Source organism: Peromyscus maniculatus, chromosome 12 (genome assembly GCF_049852395.1).
Source record: "Peromyscus maniculatus bairdii isolate BWxNUB_F1_BW_parent chromosome 12, HU_Pman_BW_mat_3.1, whole genome shotgun sequence".
Lineage (NCBI taxonomy): Eukaryota > Metazoa > Chordata > Mammalia > Rodentia > Cricetidae > Peromyscus > Peromyscus maniculatus.
Genome location: NC_134863.1, coordinates 27,093,470 through 27,120,861, shown reverse-complemented (window position 1 = coordinate 27,120,861; position 27,392 = coordinate 27,093,470). Strand labels below are relative to the sequence as shown.

At 44.8% G+C, this 27,392-nt stretch overlaps 1 protein-coding gene across 2 annotated transcripts in view; it reads left to right on the top strand.

The window, feature by feature from the left end:
• Positions 1-126: 126 nt before the first annotated feature.
• The window catches only part of Slc49a4 (solute carrier family 49 member 4), a 77,853-nt gene continuing 50,587 nt past the window's right edge, over positions 127-27,392 (top strand). For both annotated transcript variants that reach the window (XM_015993420.3, XM_076548809.1), the window contains exons 1-2: positions 127-457; positions 18,365-18,458. In XM_015993420.3, the coding sequence (XP_015848906.3) occupies positions 127-457; positions 18,365-18,458 (425 nt within the window). The remainder of the gene's footprint in view (positions 458-18,364; positions 18,459-27,392) is intronic.

The following is a 27,392-nucleotide window of genomic DNA, read 5'->3' as shown; positions in this document are numbered from 1 at the left end:
CAGACGCGGCCGGGAGGCCGAGGACCAGAGCGGCTCCGGCTCGGGCTCCACCCGCGCAGTCAGCGCCCGGCTGGCTGGTCTGCGGCCACCGGGACGCGTCGGGCAGGGCCGGCGGGCGGCGTCGCCATGGGCTCGGGCTGGAGCAGCGAGGAGGAGGAGCGGCAGCCGCTGCTGGGCCCTGCACCGGGGGCTGCGCGCAGGGGCCGGGAGGCGGCGGCCGTGCTGCCAGCGGCGGGCCCGGGCCCCGGGCGGGTGTACGGGCGCCGCTGGCTGGTGCTGCTGCTCTTCTCGCTGCTCGCGTTCGCCCAGGGCCTGGTCTGGAACACCTGGGGCCCCATCCAGAACTCGGCGCGCCAGGCCTATGGCTTCTCCGGCTTGGACATCGCGCTGCTGGTAATGTGGGGGCCCATCGGCTTCCTGCCCTGCTTCGCTTTCATGTGGCTGCTGGACAAGAAAGGTAAGGGGTCCGGGACGCCGGCGGGCGTGTCCCTTCTGCGGGAGCCGGCGCCTGCCAGGATCCCAGCCTGCCGGTGCCTCCCGGCTTGATCTAGGGGTTGTGTGAGGTGACCCGGAGTCGCTGGCATCCCATCCTTAACTCGGGAACCCTCTGTCCCCAAAGCGACAAATAAGGAGGATGCTTTCCAAGTATTGATTTTTTTTTTTGGGTTACGCCCTTTATGCAATACTAGAGATTTAGGCATCAGATGTTGAAGTCTTTGCATATTGTGGACACCAGAGCGACCCAGTGCACTTGCTGTGAATGTTTTGGACACCTCTGACAGAAGTGACTCATGCTTTGATTTCAAAGGAATTTGAGGTGCTGAGGGTGACAGGTCAGAAAAGAGACTGGTGATGCCCAGATGTAAGGAAGCAATGAGCTGGCATGGTGACTCCAGCCCTGGAAGCACTGTTGGGAAACTCAGGTCTGAGGTCTGGATTTCTGGAAGGTAGCTCCCCGGGTTAAAATGAGCGCTTTCTCCAGGTGACTGTTCAGTTGCGATTTATTACTCTGAGATAAAGATCGCAGTTGCAAGAAGGCTCCCTTTCAGATGGAGACTCCAGGCATCGCACTTTGCCAGTTGCCTGTGAGATTCTGTGAGGTGGGGAGAAGGCCAGTGCAGGAAGAGTCAAGATGTTGAATTATCCCTCCTGAGTATAAGTAAGCCCCGAGGAGGCTGTTGTGCAAGATTTAGACTTCTTAGGTATGTAGTTGGATAATGGTCGGAAACTGCTTTGTGTAGATTCTGTTCAACCTTTTATGAGGTGTTTTTTTTTTTTTTTCTTCCCCGAGAAAGGGTTTCTCTGTGTAGCTTTGCACCTTTCCTGGAACTCACTTTGGAGACCAGGCTGGCCTTGAACTCACAGAGATCCTCCTGGCTCTGCCTCCCGAGTGCTGGGATTAAAGGCGTGCGCCACCACCGCCCAGCCTTTTATGAGTTTTGATGCAATAAATTCTTCGGTTAGTTTTGGAATAACATTGTCTTAGTCTACAGTCTGTTAACAAACAGCCATAAACTTATAAAACAAAAGACATTTATTTATAGCCTTTCTGGAAACTGGGAAGTCCAAGATGAAGGACTAATTGGATTCCTTGTCTGGTGAGCATCATCCATACAATGCTCTTTTCTTTGTAATCTCTCCAGGGAAATGGCCAGGGATCTCTCTGGGGTCTCTTTGATAAGGGAAGTAATCCTGTTTATATAGACCCTACCCTCACAACCTGTTAGGTCCCCAAAGCCCCACCCCTTAGTCCAGTCACTTTGCTGGGAGTAGAATTTCAACGGGATTCTGAGTGGACCCACAAATGTTCTGTGCGAAGTAAAAGTAGAACATAGGTTGATGTGGAGTTGTGATTGTCTGGTGTGACATAGCTCTCAAACTATTTGTTATTGAAAGAACAACATCCAACTGTGCATTTTCCCATCCCGGTGATTCCCTTACAGGAGTCCACATGGAAGAGACGACAAAATTGATGACTGAATACATTCAATCATCATGAGCAATACATATGATCAATATGTGTTAGAGATGCTCAAGAAGGGGGGGAAGGTCTAAGCCCAGAAGAATAGTGTCCAAAAGAGAAGGAAAAGTATTTTGATGTGTTCTATCCTAGCATCGAGTCCTGTGCATTCGTTTGTGTGGTTTTGGTTTTTTGAGATAGGGTTTCTCTGTGTAGCTTTGATGCCTTTCCTGGAACTCGCTCTGTAGACCAGGCTGGCCTCAAACTCACAGAGATCCACCTGGCTCTGCCTCCCGAGTGTTGGGACTAAAGTTGTGCGCTGCCCAGCTGTTTTTTTTTTTTTGTTTGTTTGTTTGTTTCTTTTGTTTTTTAAGAAGGTCATTTGGCAAACTGGAATGACCATGAGAGTTGTATGACAAGAGTGATGAGTGTAAAAAAATCATGAAATTTAAGCTTCAACAACTGAGACAGAATATAGACTACATGAAAACCAAGCAAAAGAGCAGTAGACTTAATGTGTGTAGTTCGAAAGGAAGAACTATGACGTGACTGCGGTGTGAAGACTCAGCTAGCCGGAAGAGGTGTGTAGCGGTGGAAGGGACTGTAGGACTTCTAGGAGGAGCAGGCATGTGGGCAGGGGGTTCCAAAACAGCACTTGACCTAGAATAAGGTGGAAGAGACCAGTTATTAGATATTGATTTCTTTGGTAGCTTATTCAAAGCACTGCTTGTACTCTTTGCCCAGCGCGACTTCACTTGCTACCTGAAACGGAATGGCCTAGAGAAAGAGCTGAAACAGTGGGTCGTTCCCCCTAACAACCCGCTGACTGCCGCGATCACTTCTGTAAAAATCCTGCTTGTACTGGGTGGTGAGAGCCTTTAATCCCAGCACTCCAGAGGCAGAGGCAGGCGGATCTCTGTGAGTTCGAGGCCAGCCTGGTCTACAGAGTGAGATCCAGGAAAGGCACCAAAGCTACACAGAGAAACCCTGTCTTGAAAAGCAAACAAAAGTCTAGCTTGCTTGCCCATTCCACCTTGTGGTTTTTGAGTAGAAAATAAGAATACAAACTGGCCCCGGGATTGAAGGGCTTCAGGAGCCGTCCTGGCTCTGTCTACTGGTGACATCTCTCTCTCTCTCTTCCACCCTCATTGGTGTCTGGATGCTTATTCCAGAAAGATCCCCACCGTATGTTGAGTGGGGGATTTCCTTTGTTTCGGAGCTTTCCTTTGCCTTTAAACTGAATTATAGATCTTACTTGGATTCATCAATGTTTTCCACTGTTGTTGGTTGTTTTGTTTTCTATCTTAAGATTCTGTCTAGTCTCTTCCAATCTGGAAATTCCTTAGTCATCCCGTTAAAAGTTGGCCATGTTAGGAGTCATCAAAAGGCAACAGTTAAGGAATTGAGGAGATGGTTCGGTGGGTTGGAGTATTTGCTGTGAATGCAGGTGGACCTGAGACCAAATCCCCATGCACCCATTAAAAGAGCTGAGCATGGCCTCCAAGACGGAGAGGAGGGTCCTGGAGCTCCAGTGAGCTTCAGGCTCAGTGGAAGACTGTCTGAAACAGTGAAGTGGAAAGTGATAGAGGAAGGTGCACATTGTACTCCTCTGGCCACACATGCACCTGCAGACACAGATGTGTGCACACACCACACACACACACACACACACACACACACACACACACACACAGAGTAAACTAAAGAAAACAAAATCAGAAAAGGCTTAATCATAGCCTTACTAATTTTCTTTTGATAGGTGAGTGAGATACCCTGTTCTACACAATAGGATGCAACTGGGGACACTGGGTTTAATGAGTACACACAAGAACACAGAACAGAGGAAACATGGCCATTAACACCAGAGTGCTCCTGGCCTCGATTTGTATTCAAGCAGAGGAGACTTAGGAAGAGGAGACTTACTAGAAATCTCCTCTTCAGGAAAGACTGGTCTGTTTTGGGTTTTATCCACTTCCTTAATTTTAATTTAATTTTAGCATGAATGACTCTTAGGCTGCTAGTTTTTATGTCAACTTGATACAATCTGGTGTCATCTGAAAAGGAAGAATCCTTCTAGAGAAAATGCCTCCATAGGATTGGCCTGTACGCAAGCCTGTGGTATATTTTCTTTCTCTAAAAAAAAAAAAAAAAAATGTTATTTATTTTTGCGCGCGCATGCACGCGCGTGTGTTTGTGTGTTTGTGTGTGTGTGTGTGTGTGTGTGTGTGTGTGTGTGTGTGTGTGTACACATACCTGAGGAGGTCAAAGTCATTCCCTGGCTCTAGAGTTACAGGTGCTTGTGAGCTGCCTGAGGTGGGTGCTTGGATTCAAACTCCGGTCCTCTGCAAGAACACTGTGTGTTCTTAACTACTGAGCCATCTCTCCAGCCCCTGTGATGATGCATTTTCTTCACTGCTGATTGACATGGGAGGACCCAGTTTACAGTGGACAGTGCCTCCCATGGGCTGGTGGTCCTGAGTGTTATAGAAAGCAGACTGAGCAAGCCATGAGCAGCAAGCCAGAGAGTGGCGTTCCTTCATGGCCTCTGCTTCAGTTTCTCTCTCCAAGTTTCCTGCCCTGTTTGAGTTCCTGCCCCTGATTTCTCATGACTTGAGAGTTATATGTTGAAACAAACCCTTTCCTTTCCAAGTTGGTTTTTGTCATGGTGTTTTAACTATGACAACTCTATTTTAGTTTGGTCTCGTCTGTTGGTTTTTAGTGTAGGAACTCAGTCCAAAACAGTCCAAAAAAAAAATAGTAATTTTTTGCTTAACACAACAAAATGCTGTTTTGTAGTTTCTTTTAACTTCTTTTTTCCCCCAGCAGTATTTTAATGTTGTTTTCTGAGTTTAGCTAATCTTGCTTTTGTGTTACAGAATGTTAGTTTTTATTCTACTTATCATAAGTGCATCTATCATTCATGGCTGTCTACATTAGAAATTACTATTCCCTTCAGAAAATAAGTTGCTTTGGGGATTATTTCATAGTTCCAATAACTGTATGGACAAATAAATTTTGTATTTTCCATTGGTTGAAGCAATACAAAAATGAATTTACGATCTCTCCCTTGGGCTGGGGTTCCCCAGCATACACTGTACACACGTATAACCGTCCCCCAAAGTTCTCTCTTTTGGGGATAGTTCTCCTTTTCAGTGGGAGCAGTTAATATACTTTCATAATCTTGGTGTCCCAACTGCACCCACACCCAGCAAGCTCTCCCTCCCAGTGGCTGGCTCTCTGGGAGGGATGCAGTGCTCTCTGATTAGCATAGAAACCCTGTTATCTGCTGAAACAAGCGTTGTACCTTTCCACCCCTTTGCCCTCACCAGCAAGGAAACAGAAGAACTTGTTAGTGAGATAATAGGGGTGCCAGGCCTGCACCCAGAAAAGCAGGCCAACGAGTGATTAAGGCAATAATACGTGCTAAGTGAGCTGGAACTAGAGGCTCCCAAAGTCTTCATTTAGTGAGAGGACTGAGTGTTGTATTTTAAAAAAAAAAAGACGGGAAGGAGGTTTGTTGAGGGGAGGGGAGAGAAAGGGGCAGAGGAGAGCGGAGGAGAGAGAGAGGGAGATGGAGGTGTACAAGGCCCGCCTTTTATAAGGAAAGGTAGCGAATGTGCACAGGGGTGCTCTGAGTGGCTGCAGCTGAGGGGTATCCTGTCAGGACCCTAAGGGCAGGCCGGCATAGATGCCTAAATGCTAACACTAGGAAGCAGAGAGGACAAGCGATGCTTTGGAGAAAAATACAGAACAGTAAAGGGAGAAGGGCGTGCAATATGGTGTCATCCAGTGTGTTCTAGCTTGTGTAAGTGTCCCACCGGCCTCACATGGAAGATGTGTTTGAATAGATGCCTGAAGGGAGAGGGAAGCCTGGCATGTCAATGCTGGACAGGAATGTCTGAAGGAAGAATGGCGATGACAGAGATCCTGACTTGTTTGTCATAGACTTGTTTGTCATATTCCAGAGGGAGCCGTGCGGCCTTTGAGGCTGGAGCAGCCCAGTGAGGGAAACTGTAGGCAGAGCTGAGGTAGAGAGCTAGAGAGACTGGCTCAGGCTGGGCCTCCTCAGCCTCTCCAAGGACGCTGGCTCTTAGGAGTGAGCTTAGCCATGAGGCTTTGAACAGAGGAGTCAAGATGACTCTGTTCTTGTCCTGACTCTGAATGCAGAAGCAGGAAGACCTCTTAGGCTAGTAGAAGAGGCCAGGTGGGAGACCGAGCCAAGGCTGGCTTCCAGCCCAGGTGGTAGCAGTGGAGGATTTGAGAAGAGAGTAGACTGGACATGCGTGTTGAAAGTCGACTCACCAGTATTGTTGATGAGTTGGATATAGCATGTGAAGGAAAGGAGAAGGCTAATCTATTAACTTTCGAGTAACAGGGAGAATGGAATTTTGATCTACTGGGGTATTTAAGATGTGGGAGGGAGGTCAGGAGTGGGGGTGGCACACGCCTTTGTTCCCCGCACGTGGGAGGCTGAGGCAGGCGGATCTCTGTGAGTTTGAGACTAGCCTGGGCTACATAGTGATTTCCAGGCCAGCCAGTGCTACCTTATAGTGAAACCTTTTCATACACACACACACACACACACACACACACACACACACACACACACACACACACAGATTATGAAGGAAGTAGTAGTTTAAGGTAAGTGGCATGAAGGTTGGGGATTTGAAATGCCCGTTAGATATTCATGAAGATAGATTAAACTATCAGTTGAATATATAAGGAGTTCAGTGAAGAGCCTTCATGATACAGGTAGGGACTCTTAGCTGTAATGGAATCTAAAGTCTCAGGGTTAGGTTGGATACCTTGGAGAGAGGTGGGATTGAGGTTCAATTGGATTGAACCTGGGACACCCCATTATTATGAGGTTGGGGGAAGAAGAATGAACCCACAAGTGAGGACAGATAGAGCCTTGGATTTAGCAACATGAAGACCTTTGGTGTCATTTGAAAGAATGGCCTCATTAGAGTAGTAGGGTGAGGTAAGAATAAAATGGGAAAGAAGAATTGGAGACAGTGAGTGTGGAGATGTCTTTGCAGAAATCATAACATAAAGGGCAAAAGAGAATTTGAACAAGAGCCAGAGGAAATGTAGCACTAAGGATTTTCCTTTATTAAGTAAAAGAACCTAAAGCATATTTCAGTAATACAGTGGTGTTGTGGATACATGAGGAAGGAGGACGTAGATGCTGGAAGGAGAGAGAGGAATTGATGTAACCATGCTGTTGTATTAGCGTAGTGGGATGTAGTCTTCACAACATAGATAGACTAGTTGGCCTTAAGAGCATTGACAACTAATCTTTACTAGTAATAGAAGACAAGATGTATTTAAGGTGATAGGTGATAGCTCACGAGGGTTATTTTGCTCTTATGTAGCAGAAAATCAGAAACAAAATTATCGCCTGATGAATGAGGCTAAGGGAACAGTTATTGGAGAGAGAATAATTTACTGCCATAGTTAGGGTTCCCATTGGTGGGAAGAGACACCATGACCATGGCAATTTATAATGGAAAATATTTCATTGGGGCTGGCTCACAGTTCTAGAGGTTTAGTCTGTTATCATGGTGGAAATCATGGCGGCACGCAGGCAGACACGGTGCTGGAGAAGGAGCTGAGACCTCTACATATGGATTGGCAGGCAGCAGGAAGGGAGACACTAGGCCTGGTTGGAGCTTCTGAGACCTCAGAGCCCATCCTCTGTCATACATTTCGTCCACCAAGGCCACACCCACTTCAACAAGACCACGGCTCCTAATGGAGCCACTCCCTATGGGCCTAAGGGGGCCATTTTATTCAAACCACCACACTTATGAAACACTTTCTCGGGAACCTCAGAATACATCAGTTAGAAGTTGATGGGTTGTTTCAGCATTGAAAGCCTACTTGTTTTGTTTTGTTTTTTGGAGATGTGGTTTCTCTGTGTAACAGTCCTGGCTGTCCTGGAACTGGCCCTGTAGACCAGGCTGGCCTCAAACTCAGAGATCCACTTGCCTCTGCCTCTCAAGTGCTGGGATTAAAGGTGTGTGCCACCACCACGTGTCGAAGGCCTAGTTTAAATGATTGATTATTAATTTGAAGTGAGATGAGTCAGAGTAGTGGTATGTTTTCCTTCACCATGTTCGATTGGATACGCTCAGGTAAAAGCAGAAATGTGTGTGTACACACATGTACTTGTGTGTGTGTATGTGGGGGTGTTTCCCTAGGTGAATAGGACCAAAAAGAGCTCATGCCAAGAATAAAGGGTTGAGAGTGATATAAAAAGGGACTATGGAATATAAGCTGAGTCAAGAAAAAAAGCATCCTTAAATAAATAAGAAAAAGTAGTAGACTTACCCATTGTTTTTCTATAAGATAAAAATTTTCTTGTCACAGTTGTTAGTGTATGAAAGGGAATGTGTGGGAAAGAGAGGTCATGATTGAAAAGCCAGGTACTCGTAACTCAGATTATGTCATGGATGTAAATTTATAAAATAAAGGCAGAATGTAACCAAGAGAGTAGATGATTGTCTTGGTTAAGGTTTCTCCTGCTGTGATGAAACACCATGACCAAAGCAACTTAGGGAGGAAAAGGTTTATTTGGTTTACATATCACAAGTCCATTGAGGGAAGCCAGGACAGGAACCCAGAGTCAGGAGCTGATGGAGAAGCCATGGAGGGGTGCTACTTACTGGCTTGCTAACCATGGCTTGCTCAGCCTGCTTTCTTACAGAACCCAGGACTACTGCCCAGGGGTGGTCCCATCCACAACAGACTGGGCTCTCTTACATTAATCACATTAATCACTAATTTAAAAAATGTCCTTCAGGCTTGCCTGTAGCCATATCTTATGAAGGCATCATCTCAGTTGAGGCTCCCTCTTCCTGTATGACTATAGCTGTGTCAAGTTGACAAAAACTGAGCCAGCACAGTGGTAGAAATAGGTTGGAGGGCGTGATCATGAGTAAGAGGTCAGAGAACTGAGAGGTCAAGCTGAAAGCATTACTTAGCAGATAATTGAAAGGAGTATTGTGTTGAGTAGTAATGAATCAAGTCTCATCAGACAATGAGGATAAGTGATGTGGAGGCAGGTATGTGGTGGTCTATAAACAACCACAATGAGGAAGAGTTGATATTATGTCAGTTCAAATAGATTAAAGGCTGCTTTGGCCATCATAATGGTTTGAGTGAGAAGTACCCCCATAGCTCAGGTATTTGAACACTTTGTTCCTAGTTGGTGGCACTATTTGTCAGGAGAGGTGCAGCCTTGTTGGAGGAAGTACATCACTGAGGGTGAGCTTTGAAAATTTAAGGCCCCACCCCACTTCCAGTTCACCCTCTGCTTCCTGTTCTTGCTTGCTTGCTTACTGCTTCCCTGCCACGGTGGACTCTTCCCCTCTGGAGCAGTAAGACCAAATAAACTCATCCTTTTAAAGTTATTTCTGGTCGTGGTATTTTATCACAGCAACAGAAAGTAACCAGGACAGAAGTTCATATCCGAGAGTGGGCTGTTGCTGTGGAGAACCTGACCATGTTGTCTTTGGAGGAATGTGGAAGACTTCGGAACTTTGGACTACAAAAGTGGTTGAATGCTAAACAGGGCTTAGTGGGCTGCTGTCATAGGGGCCTGGAAGATGGCAATACTGACAACAAAGCAGACTGTAGAGGCCCAGCTCAAGAGTCCAGAGAGAAGCAAGGACTTCAACAGCAACTAAGCAAGAGTCCATGCCCGTGACAATTTGGCAAAGAATCTAGCTGTCTTCTGTCCCTGTCCTAAGAACTTACTTGAGACTAATTTGAAACATAACGGACTAATTTATTCGGTGGAGGAAATTTCAAGATAACCACGTTGAAACTGTGGTATGGTTGTTATGATGGGGCTTAGGGCAGGTCTACAGTGAAGAAGAGCAAGTGGGACAAAAGGAAACAAAGTGTACAGTCGGGAGAGAAGAGACACTTGTAAACTTCATGTTACAGCCAAGGCTTGTGCGGGCAGAGAGGCTGGGATTGTTAAGGAGATTAACGTGTTGAGGTGTTGAAGAGAGGCCGGCTCTGCACTGGACTAAGGAAGGAAGGGTATTCCCAGGACAAGAACCCTCCCCCTACCCCCCCCCCCCCCCGCCAGCTAAGCTTCCACCTTGTCAAAGGAAAAGGCCTAAAGAATTTTCTATTCCTAGAAATAACATACCTGCAAAATAAATAAATAAATAAACAACAACACAAAAAAACCTGCTGCTAATGTGATTCCAGGGGCTGAGGGTCCAGCCCAAGCTGATAGTACAACTTGACAGTGTCACCCAGACCACACGGTGATGGTTTTCGAGGCACGAAGGACAAAAGACTGAAGAGACATTGAGTGAAGCTGTGAAAACGAAGTCTGGGCTTCAGTGGACACCCCAAGATGTCAGATGCCAGAGCCATGGGGTGTCTGCCAAGAAGAGCCGCATACAGGAAATGGAACCAACCAAGAGAGGTGTCTGTTACAGGCAGCAGAGCTGGAGGTCATCTGAGCACTTGGCACCAGACATGAGCGACTGAGTCTGTGTTTGTGCTGGTGGGTTTCGGTCTTGCTTTGGTCCTATATGCCACCCTGTGCCCTATAGTCTGTGCTGCTAAATATTGGAAGTTTGTAATATGAGTTTTGAATTTACAAGGGGTTACAATGAAAAGATTACCTTGAGTCTCAGAAGAGAATTTTAAAAAGTATTGAAGCTATGAAAGACTATGGGCACTTTCGAAGTTGGGCTAAATGTGTTTTACCTTATGATATCGCCATGAGACTGTGGATACCAGGGAGTAAAATGTGGAGGCTTGAACCAGGAGTGCTCCCCACAGCCTCGGGATTTGAGGACTTGTCTGTTGGTGCTGGCCTGTCTGGAGAGCTTACGGAAAGCCTTGGTGGAGGGAGAACATCGCTGGGGACCAGCTTTGAGAGTTAAGGCTCTGTCCCACTTCCGCTCTGCTTCCTGCCTCATGCTCGTTGTTAAAGAGGTGATCTCCCAGCTTCCCGCTCCCACTGCCAGCTTCCCTGCTGTCCTGCCAGTTTGCACTCAGACCCTTTAGAACCATAAGCCAAACCAATCCTTTCTCTATAAGCTGCCTTGGTCATGGTATTTTATCAAAGTAGCAGAAAAGAAACTAATAGGGTGTTGTAACACGAATTGCTAAACCATCTTATTAATAGAAAATCCGGAACCAGACATTGGGTGAAAGCTGAAAGTTCAGAAAAACAAAACAGGCAGCCACTAGTTCTTACCTCTTCGAAATCCTGTCTTGAAAGAGTTAAGTTCCTGTTTCCTCATGCCTTGTATACCTTTCTCTGCCCTGCCATATCACTTCCTGGGATTAAAGGCTTGTGTTCTTCCCAAACAAAGACATGAGATCTCAAGTGCTGGGATTAAAGGTGTGTGCCACCACACCTGGCTCTGTTCCCAGGGTGGCTTTGAACTCACAGAGATCCAGACGGATCTCTGCCTCCTCAGTGATAGGATTAAAGGCATGTGTGCCACCACTGCCTGACCTCTATGTCTAATTTAGTGGCTGGCTTTGTCCTCTGATCCCCAGGAAAGCTTTTTTGGAGTACACAATATATCACCACAATAGAGCCTGATGGAAAAATCAGAAACTGGGTTTTCACTAAAACAAAACAGCAGAAAAGTACATGAAACATAGCTCTCCGACATTGAGGCACAGCAATGATCCTTATAATGGCTTCAACTTTCTCCCTGGGGAGAATTTCCATGCAGCAGTGCACAGATGGAGAAGCCATCCTTCTTCCTAAGGTGAAGACTCAGTTATGAATTCAGTGTTGGCAGTGTAGCTCAGTTGGTGGGGTACCCACCTAACCTGCCAGATGCCCTGGGTTTAACCCCAGCACATAAATCAGAACAGTGGTACACAGGCCTGTAATCCCAACCACTGTGGAGGTGGGAAGAGGAGGGGTAGTTCCTCAGGTGCATCCACATCCACACAATACAAATGTAAACAATTTTTAAAAAGAAAAATTAAAGAGGCCATCAAAAAGAATTCTTAGGGTACAGTACCAAAGAGGAGGAAGCTTCGGAGAAAGAAATTTCTAGAACTGTGAGAGGGGTTTTATCTGAGAAAACATCCCAAAGGCTGGAGAAAAAAACCACCCTAAAAGAGAAGGCAGAAAAAAAATGATTCTGAAGCCTGTACATGGCATACACCTGTGACAGCCAGGGTGGGCAAACCTTTATAAATATACCCCATATGTCTTTAAGATGGAAGGAAGCTTGACTGCGGTAAGGAGAAATAGAGGAAGCATTAAAAGGCCAACGTTAAACTAGCAAAGTTGAAAAGTTTACTTAGTGACTCAGATTTTAAAAAATACTGCACTGGGGCTCAGTGAGGCCCATTTAAAATGGCCTGGTGTACATGTGGTTGCGACCTCAGAGGAAGGTGGGCAAGATAAAAGGGTAAAGAAGGGATAAAATGGGGTGATAGAAAAAATGTTTTGAAGAAATAATGGAAGAAAAGTTTCCAAGTCTGATTTCTCTATCCTATATATCTAGGAATCCCAGCAGAGGAAAACTACATGAAAACATACAATCATATTGCTCCAGGCCAGTGGTAACAGAGGATCTTTTGTTTTGTTTTGTTTTGTTTTTTTGAGACAGGGTTTCTTTGTGTAGCTCTAGCTGTCCTGGAACTCACTCTGTAGACCAGGCTGGCCTTGAACTTAGAGAGATCCACCTGCCTCTGCCTCCCAAGCATTGGGACTAAAGGTGTGTGCCACCACTGTCCAGCTGATACCAGAGAATCTTAAAATGCATGAGAGAAAAAGACTGGAGAGCTTTAAGACAGAAAACGTGGCATGCTTGGGAAGCGGCCGTGGAAGTAACAACCTAAGCGGCGAGTCATTATGGGAGGCAAGGTGGAGAGACCCTTTGGAGAAGTGCTGGAGAAGGTTGGGGTCCCCTTGATGGTGCTGAGCCCCCCAGAAGGTGCAGTGGGAAGGCTTCCGGAGTTAGATTTCAGAGACATTGGATTAGAGATAGATGAAACATCGTGGGATAAGGATGGCCTGTGGGTTTGGGTCTCTGTGTCACCGCTGTAAGCAGGCAGAGCAGGCACAATGTCATTATCCAGATGGTGTCCCTGGTTGGCTGGTGTGAGGGCAGGAGAGGCCTGGCAGCGAGCAGCAGCTGTCTTCCTCGCACCTGAGGAAAATGAGGCCCCTGGACAAGCATGCTCTCACCACGTGAACCTTGTCTCTGCAGCTCTGTTCTTGAATTAACTTTACCTGGATTCTTTGTTTCTGTTTTATTAAATACTTGTATTTTCCTACAGTGTAATTATAAATCTTTAAATTTACTTATAAAAAGATTTATTTATTTATTTTTAATGTGTGTGGGTGTTTTGTCAGCATACATGTCTGTGTGCTACATATATGCAGTTCCCACAGAGGCCAGAAGAGGGCGTTACAGATAGTTGTGAGCCACAAGGTGAGTGCTGTGACTCGAACCCTGGTCCTTTGGAAATGTAGTCAGTGCTCCTAACCATCGGGCCTTTTTCCAGCCCCTTGAATTTACTTTCCATTGCAGGTATTTGTCAAGTTCTGTCTCACAAAAAAAAATCTGACTCTCTTGTGCCATAGCCTGGTGTTTTTTACTTGTTGTGGAGAATCCCATCCCTGTATCCAGTGGGTCCCCGTATCTCATCCACTGAAAGGCAACTTCCTGAAGTATCTAGATGCCATATTTGATAGAATTTTATTTTTAATTTTAATTTTGTTTGCTTTTGCAAGTGTGTTCTTTTTTTGGGGGGGGGGGTGGTTTGAGACAGGGTTTCTCTGTGTAGCTTTGCACCTTTCCTGGAACTCTATAGACCAGGTTGGCCTCGAACTCACAGAGATCTGCCTGGCTCTGCCTCCCGAGTGCTGGGATAAAAATTAGGCGTGCGCCACCACCGTCTGGCTTGCAGGTGTGTTCTAACCATATTCTTCCTTGTGTGGTTTTTGCCCTCACATACTGTGACCCTGGAGGTCCATTCATGTATAACTTTTACTTATCTCTTTATTGGATTTCACTGAGTCCTTTATTACCTCTCTTCTGGGATGAGTTGATATCTCTCTGATAAAATGGAATTAGAGAGTCCTGCCTTGTTGAGGTATGTGACAGGCAGAAAGCATTCCATTCAAGATCGAGAGTCTAAGTGGGATAGATTAAGTAACACATGGCGACAATTAAACAAAAAGCCTGCTTGTAGTTTATCTGTTCCAAAATTGCTGCTTTAATAATCACCTTTCACAGCCTCTTCGTTCTCACATTTATATAAGCTATTATAGCATCATATCTTTGATTGAAAGCAGCGCTGCACATTAGTCTTGGGCAGCGGCAGTGGCAAGCTGGGGTGTCTGGACCATATGGCACAGTCCAGTGCCTCCCAACCTCTTTGCTGCCTCTAGAATTACAAGCAAAACCCTTGGGAGGAAGATAAGCCTCGTGTACAGTGTAAAATGTAAACTCTGGCGTCTTTTCGGGTGCCCAGAATAACTTTGCAGGAGCAGTTTTAGGGTATTTATGGCAGTGTGTGTGTTTTTCATTAATTACACTCTATTTCCTGCAGCTACCCTGCCTTTTCCAGGCCCGTGCTCTGTTAGGAGAAGCTGTAATGAGCAGTATGTATTCATGACTTGTTAGCAGGAAGCACGATTCTCGATGGCATTCCTCCTGCCAAATTGTATTAATCATATTCAGATTGTATAAGAATATTATAAAGTTTGCGCCATTCATATCACAGAGTATTCTCAGTGTGGCATTTATGTGCCAGATCTGGATCTTAAATTTATTTTCCCTGCGATGTTTGTTCTGCATAATCATCGTTTTGTTGACTTTCAATTTCCTTCAAGCAGAGAAGAAATTTGAAAATCAAATATTTAACCATTTATCCTCTAAATTTTTTTTTCTGAAAAAAAAAAAAACCATTTCATTAATTGTTTAGTTCTGTTTTCTCCGTGGCATAGTTTCAAATGTTGGATTTGGGAGATATTTGAAAGAATAAGGGCCTCCTGTACCCTGACTTGTATGAGTCACCCCTGTGCTGTGGCTGCCGCAGTCATGAAGGTAATCGTAGTTCAGTGTGAACAGAAGAATAGCATTCCAAACGTAGGCAGACGCAATTTCATTAAACTGTTTCATTATGTGTTCACAGTGTATGTCTTACTGAGTTATTGTGTGTGTTTCTGGTTACCTGATGTTTTCTTTCATTCTGTTGCTGTGACAAATACCATGACCAAAAGCTTACAATTCCAGGTAGCAGGTCATCCATTGTTAGGGGAAGTCAGGACCGGAACTTGAAGCAGAAACCTTGGAGGAAGGTTGTTTATGACTCATCTTTAGCTGAGGTTTCCTTAGACAGCCCAGGGCCATTTGCTCAGGAGAGGGCTGGGCTGGAGAGGGCTGGGCCACAGCGGGCTGGACCCGCCTCCATCAGTTAACAATCGAAAGGATGCCTCACAGACCAATCTGCTCTGGGCAGTCCCTCAGTTAAGGCTCTCTTCTCAGGTGACTCCAGTTAAGACTGACTCAACTCAGACACCTTGATTGTGAACGTGTGTGTGTGTGTGTGTGTGTGTGTGTGTGTGTGTGTGTGTGTGTGTGTATTTTGCCCTTTACTTTTGTGCCTGCTCATTGGCACACATTTGAAAGTAACTGATCACAATAATACAAAGGAAAAACTACTTGATCCATATTATTTCCTAAAGTCGTGAGCCATGACTTAAATGAAATAATTTTTTTTTTAACTTGTTAGGCATGGTAACACACACTTTTAATCCCAGCACCCAGGAGGCAGTGGCAGGCGGATCTTGTGAGCTCAAGGCCAACCTGATGGACATAGCAAGTTCTTGGCCAGCCAGAGCTACATAGTGTCTCCATTTTCCCCCCTAATTTTCATTATTATCGGTGTATATATGTATGATGGGAGTATTGTGTTAACCTTTCCTGGGGAGACATGTTACTATCCACTCACCTGACCTGGGCGTCAAAGGCAGACAAAATAGGACCTCACCCAAGTTCAGCCTGGTGACCAATGAACTTCCTGAACTTTTGTCCAGCTGGGGCAAGGTTTCCCTACAGTCGTGGGTGACACTGAGGCCCTGCATCACCACAAAGCCTACTCCAGCATGGTTGGGGGGACTCATGGATGCTACCTCATAGAGTCCTGTTTAGTAACTTTCCACTTCATATGTAGTTGAGCATCTCCCAAGAGCACTTGCACTCAGAGCTGGGGGAAGTAGTAGTGGAAATCCCAGGCAGGATTTCCTCACAGGGAATGTCAGTAGCTCCATTACCATGACCAAAAGACCTGGCTTCCACGGTATTACTCTGCTCTGATTGGTGGCTAAGGACACCTTCCAAATGGAATCTTGTTGCAAGGAGTACGAGCTGCCATACAGCAGGGAAGCGAGGTCTTTGTGGAAGTCAGGAGACTCTTCCCAGAGTCATTCTCTCCTTCCATCAGAAGTTCCAGAGATTAAACTCAGGCTTGGGCAGCAAGGAGCTTACCTCTGTACCATCTTGCTTGCTTCTGATTTTAATTTTTTTTTAACGGCTTCATTTAATATATATACTGGATCAACATCAAATCATACTATAATGTATATAACATGTTATTTAATATATAAATATATTTTTGCTTATGTGCATGAATGTTTTGCACAGATATATGCATGTGTGTACACCTTGTGCATGCCTAGTGCCTTACAGAGTTCAGAAGAGGTATTAGAAATGAATAATTTTGGTCTTGCTCTCAGAGTCACACAGAGAAACATGAGAACAAGGCAAAAGTAACCTGGCTGTGCAATTTCTATTTGTACAAAGGTGCATCATCACCAAGACTGGGCTAGCAAGCATGCTCACCTATATGGCCACAGTATCTTTTTTCCCTAACACAGGAGGGCATTTGGCTATTCCTCACTGTGGAAGGTTCAATCTCACAGTCCACTCAACTGGCTGATTTGGAAAGTGGAAGGAAAAGGAAAAAAAGAGACTTGAGGGGCATGTTGATGTGGAAACTACAGCTCCCATCCTGAAGGAGTAAGAGATGGTTTATTCTGGGGCCATTCTAAGTGACCATGGCCTGGGAAAACAGATTCAGGTTACTCTAGATTCCAGGTTCCACGTGGAAGAAGTTACATGAAGCTTGTATAGTTTCACAGAACAGAGAAAGTCATAAATCAAGGCAAGTTTAGAATACATTGGTGGGTACGCCAGAGAGACAGGTACATGAGATGAGGGAGTTATTCTCTAGGTGTAGATGTTGACTGATGACATTCTTAGCCTTAGCATTGGTAGACGCCAGTGGTCGGCTAAGTCAACAAATTCTAATTTACTTATTATCACAAGGTTTTAGTTCAGATACAGAGTGGAAAAGGAATGGCTGTCCCAGAAGACTAACACTGGCCCAGGACAAAGTAATGTGCCTCGGAACCTGCTAAATCCCAGCCTCGCTGGAGTTCTGAAGCTCCAGCGGCTCCATCAGTCTCTGCAGACATGGAGGCTCTTCCCAGGAGTTCCTCATTCACAGCCAGACACAGCTTCTTTCGAGGAATTTCCATTCCCAGGGAGGAGGGGAGAGAAGAGAAGCAGGCACATGGCCATTAGACCTGTTTCTCACGGAGGGCATCGATTCCCCTGGAACTGGAGTTGTGGATGGTTGTGAGCCACCATGGAGATGATGGGGATTGAACCTTTGTCCTCTGCAAAAGAAGCAAGTGTCATTAACCTTCGGGCCATCTCTCTAGTCCTGACAGCATCCTTTTAGACGTTGAAAACCAGCTGGATAGCACAAAACAATCAGAATACCGTTATTTGTATTAATAGTCAGAGGGTTGTAAAGACGACTTTCCATGCCCCAGACTAAACAATAATTTATTGTACCAACTATAAAATAAAATATATAGTTTTGGCCAATTGTTTTTTCTTTTTTCTTAATATACCTGTCACCTTAGAATAGTTTTTAGTCACAATGTAGTTTTTATTAGCAGTTTGAAGTTGAAAGTTGGAATTTTTACATTGGATATGTATATAAAGATTTATTTTTTTATTTTTATTTGTGTGTGTGTGTACATGCCTGAGAGATAAAATTTAAGTCATCTTTTAAAATAATTTTCCATGCTTTTAGTATTACACCTGAATGAAGCCTTCTGGACATTCACTTGATGACTAGAGGAGGGTTAGGGCTCCCCTCTGTCTTTGTGGTCATCACATTTTCCTACTCAAGGGAAAGCCAGCTACTTTTCAGTGTTCAGGTGGATTTTTCCATCCGCAGGTTGGGGCATTAGAAAAGAGCTATTGTGTTAGAATGTAATATTAGGTTGATGACATACAAAGAATCTCAGCTACTGTTGGGCTCACATCAAGGAAACGGGACTCACCTGGATGCTCTCCTCCTCCCTAGGTTTGCGGGTAACCGTGCTGCTGACGTCCCTTCTTGTGGTTCTGGGAACTGGTCTAAGGTGCATACCTGTATCAGACTTAGCCCTTAAGAAAAGGTAAGTCCTGTACGACATTTCCACAATTTTAATCTTTTCTTACAAGTGTATTGATTATATGGTGATGTGATCTGAGAAGGTCACAGGTATGGAAGCATTTATTCTTTTTCTCTATGTAATGGTTAGCTTAGTTTCTTATCACATGGAAGATGCTGGACTAGTTATGGAAATATAAAAAATACAACAAAACAAGTGAATCTTCTTGTTACCCAGGAACTGTAATAACCATGAGAAAATGAAAGCATAGTATTTTGCAAATGAGTATAACAGCACACGGACGGACACGGACACACACACACACACACACACACACACACACACACACACGAGGCAATGGGGCTGGAGAAATGGACCAGAGGTTAAGAGCACTTCTTGGCTTTTGGAGAAGACCTGGGTTCAGTTCCTAGCACTCACATGGCAGCTCACAACCATCTGTATACCCCAGTTCCAAGGGATCCAACAGGTATGCACATGGTGCTTATATGTGCATGCAGGCAAAACATTCATGCAGGTAAAGTAAAATAAATGGTAAAGAGGAGATCTAAAATTACCCGGTGAGATAAAAAAGTTTTGGTTGTGCACAGAAGTGTAAATGGTAGGAGACCGAAGATCACACCTGGCAGGGATGGCTGGAACCAAGTGAGTGGCTTTGTGGGCAAGTGTGGGAAGGTCCAAGCAGCAGCAGGCGCTGCCGGAATGTGGGGCTGGAGTCTCTAAGAGTGTGAGCTCCTGTGAGGGTTCAGGGCTTCTTCTGAGCTAGGAAACCAGTGGAGGTTTTAAGCTGTGGCGTGTCCTGGTTACAGGCTGCTGTGCTGGTGCAGGGAAGCTGGAGGTCACAGGCAAAATGGGGAAACAAGTCAGTGAACGGGGGTGGGGGGTAGGGGGCGGGGGGTGTTGTGTTAGCAATGATGATGTGACAGAGTGGTGAAATCCTGTTACACTTTGGAGCACTTGCTGCTGGAAATGCAGGTGTGGGCAGGAGGGGGGTCCAGGCTGTCTCCTGGCTTCGAGGAGTTGCCGGAATGGGAAGGATTCATGCTTGAGAGCAAATGTGAGGACAGGTCTGAGGCCTCACTAGAGTAGATGGCTGTTGATTCTGTTAGCCAAGATGGGGACATGGGAAGGTGGGCCTCAGTGACAAGGTGACTTTCATTTAGAACAGAAACTTAAAGTTTAAAAGTAAATGTTCAGTTTCTGATTTTCAGAATACATTCTCTTACGATACAAATATTTTGTAACGTAAGAGACAGCCAGAAAAGATCATGTGGGCTCCTGTGGAAGGCTGTCACTTCTGTCCTTCCGGAGTTGGGTCTTCATTGTGTTTGAGATAGTCTTGATTTTTTTAAAAAACATTACAGGTTTGTTTGTTTTGTCTTTAAGCATCCACAGCGTTAAAATACAGTTTCAGTGTAACATCGTCAAGGCACTCTGAAGAGGCCAGGCAGCCTCTGGCTTTTATCCTGCCCTGGACCACCTATGCTGTTACATCCCACCTTCCTCATCCTTCCCAGTTAGGATTCGAGAAATAAAGAGTTGGGTGTGCATTTTGGCAGAGAAAGTGGAAAAGAGAATAGAAAAGAAATGTGAATAGCTGGGCTGGAGAGATGGCTCAGTGATTAAGAGCACTGGCTGTTCTTCCAGAGGACCTGGGTTCAATTCCCAGCACCCATGTGTCTGTAACTTCAGTTCTAGGGGACCTGACACCCTCACACAGATATACATGCAGGCAAGACACCAATGCACATAAAAAAATGTGAATAAAAGTTGGATGGACAGGTAGGAGAAACAGCTCAGAGATATTGAAACTTCCCTAAAAAGATAGTATAAATTTAATTTTCAGTTTTGCATTCATCTGTAAAGTTTTCCCCAGGAATGAGATACTTTGTGTCCATACTGTATTTTCAAGCAATATTCACAGTACACAATGCAGCTGTCAAAATGAAAATACTATAATTAGAGCCTATATTTTTATCTGATAATGTGCTAGATTGCTACTTTTCAGCTTATATGACAAAGTGGAAAGAATAAAGACATACAGTATGTATTTAAACATCACTGAAACAAGAATTTGGCAATCTGTGTCTTGTGGGCCTGTCTCAGATGCAGCTTTTTGAGTTCAGACTCAGCCTGTTGAAATGGTGCCCTTTACCCTGACATTTTTTTTTTTTTTTTTTTTTGGTTTTTCGAGACAGGGTTTCTCTGTGTAGCTTTGGAGCCTGTCCTGGAACTCACTCCATAGACTCCTGAGTGCTGGGATCAAAGGCGTGCGCCACCACTGCCTGGCTACCCTGACTTCTTTAATCTCGACTCCTGTGACTATCAGGAGTATTTTATCTGAATGTCGTGGAGAAAACTCAGGAAAAATTATTTTGCCACTTTTTTCTTGTTATCATCCTAGATAGAAAGGGGGGCTCAAATAATGAATTATAAAGCATTTCTCCTAAGCGCTGATAGCAAAACTAACAAGGACCAAAAGAAGCTGTAAATGTTCTGCAGCAGTGAATGGCATTCCACCATAGTGTGAAGTACTGTGTGGCATGCCAGGAACAATCTAGATGTCCTACGGGGAAAGCTGGAGTCGGTGACTTCTGTCCCAGTCGCAGATGTACCAGCCATATCCTAACACCTGCTGTGTTTATTCCTCTCCATGCAGAACCGTTCTCCTCAATGCAAACAGCAAATGGCCTTTACTAATGTGTCAGACAGTTGACGAGTGTGCTTCTGACAAACCTCGGTTTTCTAGAAATAGTCTCCATCGTGACATGCTTTGCAGCTGGCAGAATTATCTTTCAAATGGCCGTAGTAGAACAGGCTTTTAGAAGTTACATAACTATCTAAAAACAATGAGAAGAACCCTGGACTTTTGCCTTCCTGCTTTATGATTCCTGTGGGATTAAAGACTAAACACACAAATAAAGCCATAAAGGTGTTAGTTAGGAAATGGTTGTTTTAGAGAAGCTGAGAATGAGGCAGCCCTGCCAACTAAGACACAAATCCTAAAAAGCACAAAGAAAGGCATGTGACTACATAGAATGTCTTCATGATTAGCCACTGTAAAACGAAGTCAAAAGAGACATTAAAAAGTAGGACATGCAACAAATAAGACGAATGGGCCATTTCTTTAGTTGAAAGTGATTATTTCAAGTCAGCAAATGAGTAGCAACCCAGTAGGAAGTGGGTAATGGATATGACAGGCGATAATAGAAATTAAAATGCAAATACAAAACCGAGAGAAAGAAGCCAGCTTTCCGTCATGGCTAAATAAACGAGAGGTAAAAAGTAATCGCCTCTCTATCTGGCATTGCTGGTGTTGGAGCAGTTTGGGATGTCCCATTTGCAGGGCATTTTGGCACTATGTCCGGTCTTTACCATGCACATTTATAGAAAATTAACCCACGTGCAAAGCTGTACCAAGGGGCAGGGCCCACCGTGTGGGCAGCTTTGCTTGTGACAGCTGAAGACTGGACTCACCCAGTTGCCGGCCACAAAGCGCAATGCGGTTGATTGTGGGATTGTTTGCAGCTGTGGAAAGGGTAACAGTTTGCAGGTGCTGATGTGGACTGTGGTAAAATGTGCTTCTGAGCACAGAAGTCTGGTTTAGAAAAGTATGTTTAGTGTGCTTCTACTTGGAAAACCACGGCAGAGGAGTATATGACAGCTTTGGCGAGGACTGTTCCTAGAAGAAGCCATTGCTGCTGGCTGTCTGGGGAGGGAGCGGAGAGGTAGGTACTGTAGGTCTGGAGAGAAGAGATCATTCAAGTCCTGTTTTATGTTCTTTCCTACTATTGGGGATATCCTGCAGCATGTGCATATATCTATTGCTGTGATAAACACAATGACCCAAAGCAGCTTGGGGAAGAGAGGGTTGATTTCATGTTACAATTTACAGTCCATCACTGAGGGAAGTCAGGGCAAGAACTCAAGGCAGGAACCTGGAGCTGGAGCTGCGGCAGAGGCCACAGAGGAAGACTGCTTACTGGCTTGTTCCCCATGGCCTGCTCAGTCTGGTTTCTTACAACATCCAGGACCATCTGCCCAGGCATGGCACCAACCCCTGTGGGCTGGGACCTCCCACATTAATCAAGAAAAGGGCCCACAGACTTATTTGTAGGCAATCTGATAGAGGTATTTTATCTAAAACTGAGGTTCTTCTTCCCAAATGACTCTAGCCTGTGTCAAGCTGACAAAGAACCAGGGCAGTGTGCGTTACCTACCTTTTTGACTAAGTGAAACTGAAGTGCTTACTAAGTGTCAATGGAAAAACCAACTCTTACCTCAAAGAGGATAAGAGAGAACTTTTGCTGAGTCAGTAAGAACCGCCATGGTTGGGACTGTAGGTTCAGGTTACCACAAACTCGACGGACAGAACAGAGAAATGGTCAATCAAGACACTTTTCAAATACATCAATGGAGACATCTGGTAGGTAGTTCACAGAAATCTCACCATGGGCCTCAGGTGCCCTAGGACAGCATTCTTAGCCCTTTGGTGGGTGGGAACTAGTAGTCTGTACATTCCCAGGGATTTACCTAATGGTCACAAAGCTATGAGGTCACATACGGAAGAGGGCAATTAAGGGGCCTCAAGGCTGCCTAAGTTAATTAGTCTTTGGACTAGAAACACCGCGTTCTCTCAGGTCATTGATGTTCTAATTATTCAGCCTTTTACAGGGTCAGTGTAAGGGGTGTTTTTGGACCTTTTATTCCCAGTTACCCCTGTTGATCAAGCACCATGTTTTGTGCATCTGGACTATGAATAATGGGGAGGGGGAGGTTATATGTAAATTTTCCCATTGTAGAAATATGAATCATCTGATAGAAAAATGAGCAATATAAACATTTAAGAACTAAGGTTCTTTTCTATCAAATGTGTAAAATTAAGGTTCCCCTACATCAGTGTCTTTAAAAATAAATTCCAGAAACTACCTGTTTACTAATATTCATGATCCTTGGTCCCCACCCCGGTGCTAATAATTTAAACAAGGTCTGTTAGGTAATCTCATTCTAGTTAGGCTCAAGAACTACCTGCCTGGGTGCAGAGTTCCTTCACTTTACATTACAATCAGTTAAGTAAATTGCATTTCACTAATCTGTTCTGCAATATAATCACATAAATGCTTTTTAGGCAGATTGCTGTTGAGATAATAGGGACTGATGGAATAGCTCAGCAATTAGGAGCACATGCTGCTCTATCAGAGGACCTGGGTTCCATTCCCAGCACCCACAGAGCCGTGTAGAACCTTCTGTGATTCCAGTTCTCAGAGATCTGACGCCCCCTCCTGGCCTTCTTGGGTACCAGGCACAAAGAGGACACATACATACATGCAGGCAAAACACCCATAAAACAAAAATAAATCTCAACGAGTTAGACTCGATTAATAATTGTAGTTGCCCCATTTGATTCTTAAAGCCCTAAGGGCCAAATTTTTGAGTATTTCTGCATGGTGCTGAGATTCAGGACTGGTGATAGGGGGGGCCGCAAGGTGAGTCTTCAATAGAGGAGAAAGGTGTGAAATTAGAGCTTTGGCAATTTGTGTCCTTTTACCCTCTTGTTGTCATTGTGATATGTTGATTTCTGATCGTTCCCAGGCCCCCAGTATCACACAGGAATATTAATTTTGTTCTTGTTCAACATATCGTACATATACAGATAACTATATAAAACACAGCCAGGCATGGTGGTGCACACTTTTAATCCCAGAACTCACGAGTTCAAGGTCAGCCTGGTCTATAGAGCCAGTTCCAGGACAGCCAGGGTTACACAGAGAAACCTGTCTCTAACCCCCCACCTCCAAAAATATATAAAACATATATTTTGATAAAAGAATCGTCAAGCACATCCTCGAGTCCCATCACCCAGGTCAGAACTCTAAAAAGCCAGTGTATAACAGATCACCCACTTTCTCCTCTCCCTCCCCTGTAGGAGTACATCATGCATGTGGGTGAGATTTTCAGAGTAGCTTAAGGTCACAGAGTATTTCAGGGCCAACACAGTGGCCGAGCAAGTCAAGGCACTTGCAGCCACAATTGACGGCTTGAATTCAATCCCTGGGACCCACGTGGTGGAAGGACAGAACCAGATACAGCAAGTTGTCCTCTGATCTCCACATACATGCCATGGCACATGTGCCCACACATACACACCCAACACACAAAATAAAGAAATGTTTTTCTCTGACTCTGGAGGGGGAGTGCTGGGGGGTTGGGAAGGGTCTCCTAGTGTTTTCCAGGCCAGCCTCCTGTTCCCTGTGTAGCTGAGGATGACCTTGAACTTCTCCTGACTCCGCCTCCCAGGTGCACTACCACATCCAGCTTATGTAGTTCTGGGATTCATCCTCAACTTGCCTGCTAGGCAAGAACTCTACCACCAGAGCCACATTCTGTTCCAAGAAGAAAATACAGTTTTCAGAGTGTTGTAAGGGCTGTTGAAAAATGCCTGTTTCTTTTTCCCTTCAAAATGGGAATTTGTCTTGAATATTTTTCCTCTTAATACCAAAAGAAACAATTAATTTTATCCACAAAGTAGTCATAGGAACAAAATAGGCTAAAAGCTCTTGGTGGTAATAACATCCTGAAAATGGGAGTCAGTGTCTTGTTGAATCATTCCAAGTAGAGTGTATCTGTTCATAAAATTGTTATTAGAAATAAAGCAGGGTCCTTACTCTGCAGCATACATCAAAGTTCATCCCTGACAGGTTTGAAAATTGGTATTTCAAATGAGACAAAAGAAAGCAAAGTAAATCTTGTTTCCAAAGACTTGTTTGTTTTCCTGAGCATAAAATCAGTAAAGAAACCACAAAGGGTTTTAAACAAACACTTGTGATTAGGGTTAGGGTGATGGCTAAGTTAATATTTTGACATCGACATCTTGAATTTTATGCTTCAAAATAAATCAGAAAATGCAAAATGGGGGCTGGGCGGTGGTGGCGCACACCTTTAATCCCAGCACTCAGAAGGCAGAGCCAAGTGGATCTCTGTGAGTTTGAGGCTAGCCTGGTCTACAGAGTGAGATCCAGGACAGACACCAAAACTACACAGAGAAACCCTGTCACGAAAAACAAAACAAAAAACAAAACAAAACAAAAAGCAAAATGGGAGAATATATAGTAGAAATGTTTTAGATAGCTTGTAAATTATATAAGTTGTCCTAGTTTGATCATGATAAAACACTGACCGAAAGCAATGCAGGAGCGGAAAGGCGATTTCTTCTTTCAGCTCCAGCGCTGGGAGAAGTCAGAGCAGGGCTGAGGCAGAAGCGGAAGCAGAGACCGTGGAGGAGCTGCGCTTCCTAGCCTGCTTCACTGCCTTTCCTCTGCAGCTCAGACCACCTGTCCACGGACAGCATCATCAGGGACGGCATCACCACAGTGGGTGAGCCAGCCTCCTGCTGCATCAGTTAGCCATCAAGGAAATGCCCCACAGACATGCCCACCGGCCCCGTGGATGGAAGCAGTTCCTCACCTGACATTCCCTCTTCCCAGGTGTGCCAAGCTGACAACCTAGATTCGCCTTCACAGCATTGAAAAGAACAAAAAAAGTCAAGGGTTTTCTGAAGGGAGGAAAAGGCAGGAAGAAATGACGCAATTATATTATAATCTCAAAAATAAAAGAAAAAATGGGGAAAAATGTCCATGGAAATGGAAATAGTAGCCATACTTAATAAATGTTGATGTCTATATTCCATTATTTAAATTCATACTTCAGTCAATATTTACTTAACAGCCTATGCTTGTATTAATAAAGTATAGGCTAGCCTCTGTAACAAAGAGACCAAAAACATAGTTTGATAAAAGTATAATTTTTTCCCAAATATTAATATTATGAAATGACTCAAAAGCAGTCTAAAAGGTAGCGGGGCTTCTTAAGAGAAGTGGGCAGTTCCAGCATCCCCTAGGATGATCACCCTGCCCATGTGACTAGAGCTGCATCCAGAATAGAGTGTTACAGCATATTTAGATGGCTGAAGGCTGTGCATCATTTCTGCTCGCCTCTCATTGGTACAGGCTTATCATGGGGTCAGGCGTACCCATCTGCAAAAGAGGGCAAAGTGTAGCTCAGCTGCCAGATACCCAGTTAAAACTTGAGGGTGCTACATCAAAAGGAAGAATGGAAACTGATCAAACACACTGCACTTCCCATGCAGACGGTCCTGTGCATGTGATCAAACACACTCTGCACTTCCCATGCAGACAGACCCGTGCATGTGATCAAACACACCCTCCACTTCCCATGCAGATAGTCCTGTGCATGTGATCAAACACACCCTCCACTTCCCATGCAGATAGTCCCATGCATGTGATCAAACACACCCTCCACTTCCCATGCAGATAGTCCTGTGCATGTGATCAAACACACCCTCCACTTCCCATGCAGATAGTCCCATGCATGTGATCAAACGCACCCTGAACTTCCCATATCCAAAGTCTTGTCCAGTGACTGCTCTGTCGAACTCCACAGTCTGGGTGGTTTTGCAGCTCTTTTGACTGTGGACTTGTGGCCTTGGCCTCTGGAAGACTGTTTTGTCCGCTGTCCTCAGTGGCTGTTGTTTGAACTCTGCATCCCTCTTGAGGTGACACAGCTTTCACAGTTCACCTTCTACAAGGAGCAGATTTGGGGACCCAGTGTTATTCATTAAGCGGCACTGTTTACCATGTGAGAAAAGCCACGAAGTACAACAAAGCCCACTATAAGAGTGTATTAAGAGAAGGGAACAGAAGGTGTGTGCATAGGCCTGTGGAGAATGACCGTGCAGGAAGAGGGGGGAGGGATAAGTGGAACCCTCTTTTATAGATCCCCCTCCACCGCAATGCACTCATGGGCTTAAGTAGCTATACCATGCATGCACATTGATTACATGATCACGCAGTGCACATAAGTCCCTGGGATGAGTAAGCATCTTGCCTGCACACATGTGGTCATGTAGCTGGGGATTCTAAC